This window comes from Carlito syrichta, unplaced genomic scaffold (assembly GCF_000164805.1).
Source record: "Carlito syrichta isolate Samal-C Ts95f unplaced genomic scaffold, Tarsius_syrichta-2.0.1 Scaffold309736, whole genome shotgun sequence".
Classification (NCBI taxonomy): domain Eukaryota; kingdom Metazoa; phylum Chordata; class Mammalia; order Primates; family Tarsiidae; genus Carlito; species Carlito syrichta.
The window spans coordinates 196,808-201,921 of record NW_007253832.1 but is presented as its reverse complement, the minus strand read 5'-3'; the positions used below and the strand labels follow the sequence as shown (position 1 = coordinate 201,921).

General features: G+C 49.6%; 2 protein-coding genes across 5 annotated transcripts in view; both read right to left on the bottom strand.

The window, feature by feature from the left end:
- Nucleotides 1-1,868: 1,868 nt before the first annotated feature.
- Nucleotides 1,869-3,620, bottom strand: LY6G5B (lymphocyte antigen 6 family member G5B). The gene is made up of 3 exons (XM_008067701.1): nt 3,449-3,620; nt 3,178-3,306; nt 1,869-2,908 (listed from the first exon to the last, which is right to left on the bottom strand). Exons 1-3 carry the CDS (start codon nt 3,504-3,506, stop codon nt 2,508-2,510), a joined length of 588 nt encoding a protein of 195 aa, XP_008065892.1. The 5' UTR covers nt 3,507-3,620; the 3' UTR covers nt 1,869-2,507.
- Nucleotides 3,621-4,404: 784 nt separating this feature from the next.
- The window catches only part of CSNK2B (casein kinase 2 beta), a 7,157-nt gene continuing 6,447 nt past the window's right edge, over nt 4,405-5,114 (bottom strand). For all 4 annotated transcript variants that reach the window (XM_021717440.1, XM_008067699.1, XM_021717441.1 and 1 more), the window contains one exon: nt 4,405-4,640. In XM_021717440.1, the coding sequence (XP_021573115.1) occupies nt 4,550-4,640 (91 nt within the window). In that variant the 3' untranslated portion in view covers nt 4,405-4,549. The remainder of the gene's footprint in view (nt 4,641-5,114) is intronic.

The following is a 5,114-nucleotide window of genomic DNA, read 5'->3' as shown; positions in this document are numbered from 1 at the left end:
CCGCGGGCTCAGGCAATCCACTCACCTCAGCCTCCCAAAGGCGCGGGATTATAGGCTGAGCCACCGAGCCCGACTTCTCAGTCTGTTTTATACAGCCTCTGGCAGTTTACCTGCTACAGCTGTGTAAACCTGGGCTTTTCTGTCTTATAGTGAAGTCAGAGGTCATGCGGAAGGTGGGACTAGCCAAGTGTGTGGGGGACACATTGATAGTATGCACCTCTGTACCTCCAACTGCCTCATGACCTAATTAACATAAATTTGGTAGCTTGTGTGGAAAACATTGCGTAGGTAAGTGTATATGCTGTACAATGCCATTTTCATCAAGCACGGATGAAACCCATCTAAGCTGCTGCAAGTCAGGACAATGGTTATTCCTGAGAGGGGAGGAGTGCTGGGAAGTGGCAGCTTTGGGTGCTGGTAAAGGTCATGATGAATTGGGGGCTGGTTACACAGGTGTGTAGTTTATAAAAATCCATCTTATGATATGAACAATCTACTGAATGCTTTGCCTAAAAGGTTCTAAAATAAACTGGTCAACTGGGCACAGTGGTGTACATCTGTAGTCCCAGTTATTTGGGAGGCTGAGATCAAAAGATCACTTGAATCCAGGAGTTCAAGGCCAGCCTGGGCAACACAGTGAGACCCCCATCTCTTACCACAAAAAACCCCCAAAACAAAAAAAGCACCAAAAGCCTGTGTGTGATTCTAAGGCACTTATATTTGTTTTTTCTGGGGGGGGAAGCCCTAATTTTCACATGTATATGCAAATTTACGTGCATTCTCTCAGTCCTGTGAAGTGTTATTCCTACTTGACAGGTGACCAAAGTGAGGTTGAGGGACTGACTTCCCCAAGTGGCAGAGGAGCTAGGATCAGGCCTTCCAGTCACAAAATTGCACTGCTTTCCCAAAAAAAGGTTTATAACCCCAGCACCAGGCTTCAAGACTCAGGAGCCAGCTCGGTGGCTCAGCCTGTAATCCTGCGCTTTGGGAGGCTGAGGTGAGTGGATTGCCTGAGCCCGCGGGTTCGAGACCTGCCTGGGCAACTTAGCGAGACCTCATCTCTACAATAAATTAAAAAAAAAATTAACCGGGTGTGGTAGTGCACGCCTGTAGCTCCAGCTACTTGGAAGGCTGAGGTGGAAGGATCACCAGAGCCCAGCAGGTGGAGGCTGCAGTGGCTGGGAATGGCAGAGTGAGACTCCAACTCAAAAGAAATAAAAATGAAGACTCAGAAGGACAAACACCTGTCGCACTCACCTGGGAGTCCTGATGCTTAACACTGGGCCTGGCTCAGAGCAGTATGCCCAGTGTTTAACTTACGGCAAGGTTGACTTGTGAGTGAGTATCCATCACTGTATTCCCTATTATTTTTCAAAACTAAAATATTAAAATGAAGCACTGCAATCCCCACGTGTACTCTCTGTACTTCGTCCCTCAACCTGGACCCCCCATAAAGGGGGTTTTGGGTGCCATGATCCTTGAAAAGAAATAAGGACAGGTAAGAGCCCAGATCTCTGCACCAGGTGACTCTGGAATGCAGGTCTTGGCTTCTGAGTCTTCCTCGTTTAAAGAGAAAGTTTCTTCTTTTCTCTCAGGTGAAAAAACCTGGCATCATCAGGATTTAACTTCCTAGACTTTGTAGAGTATGTTTAAGGTCAGGGAGTCAGTTCTCAAGCTTTGATCTCTAGCTGAGCAGGGTATGGGGAAGGATGTGGGCCCTTAGGTGGAGGCTAAAAGGAAGACAAAAAGGTCCAGAGGAGTGGGCAGGGTTCTGCAATCCTGTTTGACTCCCACACCCAATTAACTCTCTTCAACCTGTTTCCACCTGCCCACATCTGAGCCTGACCCCGTAAACAATGTGACACAGATTTAGCCCAGTGCCAGTTTATTGTGAAAGAAAACAGGGAACATGAAGCAGAACAGAAGAGACCTTTCCCTCTCCTCTCTCATCAGGCCCATATATAGAGCTGGATGTTAGGACATAGTGAGGTTAAATGGGGGTGAGGAAGCCAAAGACTGTGACAAGAGAGGACAGAAGGCAGAAGATCAGAACAGGAGAGGAGCTGATGAAGACAGTGAAGCAGGGACACCAGACTTCTGTCAGGAAATGCACAGACGTCTATCTCATCCTTCTTGCTGGAAGTTCTGTCTGGTACTGGGTCTCAGAGAGAGGGATAAGACAGGGGAAACAGAGCTAAATCTAAATAGAAGTGGCAGGTGGCCAGATTGGGAAGGGATGTGGAGATGATGGAACACTTAGATGAAGGGAAAGGGGTGAAGGTGACATTGTGTCTTTCCTAGGTCAGCCTGGGCAGAATCCACATTTGAGATTCTTTTCTAGGAGGAAGAACAGCACAGGGGTTCAGGGGAAGAAATTAAACCAAAGCCATACAGATGCTGGAGATACAAAGGAGGGAGGCCAAATAAATCAGTTATCAAAGGTGAGTGTTCTCAGAGAAGATAGTGCAGGATGCTGGGATGACAATGGAACCTGGAAAGGGGAGGTATCAAAGTCCAGCCTGGGGAAGAACCAAAAGTCCTGAACTGTTGAAGAACAAGTACATGCGACGCAGGTGAGCAACAGACAAGCCCAAGTTCAGGGGCAGGGTGGCTAGGAGGTCCAGGCCTTCAGGCTCCTTCCCAGCATGAAAGCTAGGGAGGGGCAGTGAGAGGTTCAGGGCCTGGTAGAACCGCTGGATCTGGGAGTCAGACAGAGGTAGGGTCAGGGGCCTGTCTGAGGGCTCAGGCCGGGAGCTCTGAAGCTGGGGGCTGGACCAGGAGTTGCAGTAATCATACTGGCAGCAGTCGGCCTTATACCAGTAGTCTGAGAAGTAGGTGTTGTGAGTTTCTTGGCAGCGGTAGGAATTGTACTGTCCACAGCCTCGAACAGTGAAGCGAATCTTGACATCTGAAGAAGAGTAGACAGCTGATAACTCCTGCTGATATGATAGCCTCCCACAGTTCCCAAACCTTGCACTCCCACCACACTCTACCCATCTCTCACCCTGACCCAACCTCTAGCCCAAACTCCTTTCAGAAGATGCTAAAAAATTAGCTCAGCTGGCGCCCCAGAAACCCAGATCCTCTCTTCTTGTACCCCAGGCCCCAAGCGGCCCTCATCCCTGAGATCAAGCCATAGCCTCCCCACCAGCAGCCCCTTCCTAGGACTTTACTCACCATAATAGATGTTGATCACCATGCAGGGGGACGAGCTGCTGATGGTACACTTCTCTGAGCCTGAAATGCATCCTACAGAAGGGTCTTCCAAAAGACAGAAGTGGCAGGTACGGACTTCAGGAACAGGAGCTGGGGAAGCAGAAGGAAGGATGGGAGCACTGGTTCACTCCCAAGTACCCTGCCCTGTAGGAAGCCCAAGTATCTAGGGCCCAGCTCCACCCCTTTCCTAGACTCAGTCATCCCTTCCTCCCTTCCCCTGGGCCCCACTTACCCTTTCCTACTGCGAAGCCCACCATGACCAGCACACCTACAAGCATACGGGCCTTCATTATGGAATTCTGAGGAGGGGTAGCTCCTGAGGGATACCCTGAAACCCCACCTTCCTCTGATCACACTCCTTAATCCTGAGCTGCAGGGTGGTTTTGACAGGCAGTCAGAGCTGGATCTCCCAGTAAGTGCAGAGCTATATTCCTGCTAGGGGCAGGACCCTGGCTTGGGGAGGAAATTATTAACCTGGCAGGAGGGACAGTGTGTCCTCACCCACAAGGTCTGTTTCCTTAGTGTGGGAGCAATGGCTCAGAAAGGGTAATACCTTGACACCACCTAGGTCTTTATCCAGTTGCCTACCTTTGCTCTGCATGCCTCCCAAAGACCTATTTCCTCTCTTTGAGAGCCCATAGATCAGTGTCCATGTCTGCCACCACCTAATATCCTCCCCACACAACAGGGCCAACCCCCTCCCCTCACTGTGCTGGGAGAAACTAGTCAGGGAACCAAGCGACCCCATCCTTCTGAGATGATGGCTCAGCTCCCCCAGCAGGAGGCACACAGACACCACTAAGCAGCAATTCTGGACCTTATCCCTCCTCTCTCTACCCCTTATAATTCTATTTACTTTAGGACTATTTTCTCTCCCTTTAAAAACAAAACTAAAAGATGGTGTTGCTGATTAAGCCCCTTACAGTATAAACAGTCATAGGTAACTAAAGAGAGTGTTTTTCTAGTCTTTAAAACCTGATTTTTGTCTTTTCCTTCTGACCTTGCACTTCCCCACTCCCAAGTCCTAGGAATTCTGCTCTGCTCTACACGAGAGACAATACCCAAATCCACTGGGCACAAATCTATCCTGGTTTTTAACCTGGGAAGGGTGGGCTGGGCCATCAGGGCCCCTGGGGTCCAACACATCCCCACCTTCCCTTCCCCAACCACAAGCACCAGCAGACTAGCTCATGGTCTTTTCTTCCACTTTATTTCATATTCCCACCACAATAATGACTCCTTTAATTTAAACTAAAAACCATAAAGGGTTCCTGAAAGGGTGGCAGCAAAGGAAAGGAGAAGTCAAAGACTTAGGGACTGGTGGGGTGGGGAATCAACGAATCGTCTTGACTGGGCTCTTGAAGTTGCTGGCGGCTTGGAGTTGCAGCTGGTATGCCATCGGATGGATCTTGAAACCGTAGAGCCTGGGACAGGGCAGAGGTCAGAGAGAAAGCAGGGTAAGCCCCTGCAGGTGGCCTACATTCCCACCTCCCTACTCCAGTTCCTCCATGAGCCAGCTCAAAGCTTAAGCACAGTGGTTCCCAAGTTCTTTGCTCAAGAATACTAGGACTGGCCGAGCTCAATGGCTCAGCCTGTAATCCCAGGACTTCGGGAGGTCGAGGCGAGTGGATTGCCTGAGCCCACAGTTTGAGACCAGCCCACGCAACTTGGTGAGACCTTGTCTCTACAATAAATCAAAAAATAGCCGGGCATGGTAGTGTATGCCTGTAATTCCGGCTACTTAGAAGGCTGAGGTGGAAGGATCACCAGAGCCCATCAGGTCGAGGCTGTGGTGGCCAGGAACGTGCCACTGCATTCCAGCCTGAGTGCCAGAGTGAGACTCCAACTCAAAAAAAAAAAAAAATACTAGGACATAAATCTTTTTTTTTTTGAGTTGG

Bases quoted from the DNA above. Each gene is read 5' to 3' on its own strand.
- LY6G5B (XM_008067701.1), bottom strand. From the start codon at position 3,506: ATGAAGGCCCGTATGCTTGTAGGTGTGCTGGTCATGGTGGGCTTCGCA. The intron at 3,307-3,448 runs GTAAGTGGGGCC...CTGCTTCCCCAG, and splicing joins GGGCTTCGCAGTAGGAAAGG to CTCCTGTTCCTGAAGTCCGT. The intron at 2,909-3,177 runs GTGAGTAAAGTC...ACTCTTCTTCAG, and splicing joins GGTGATCAACATCTATTATG to ATGTCAAGATTCGCTTCACT.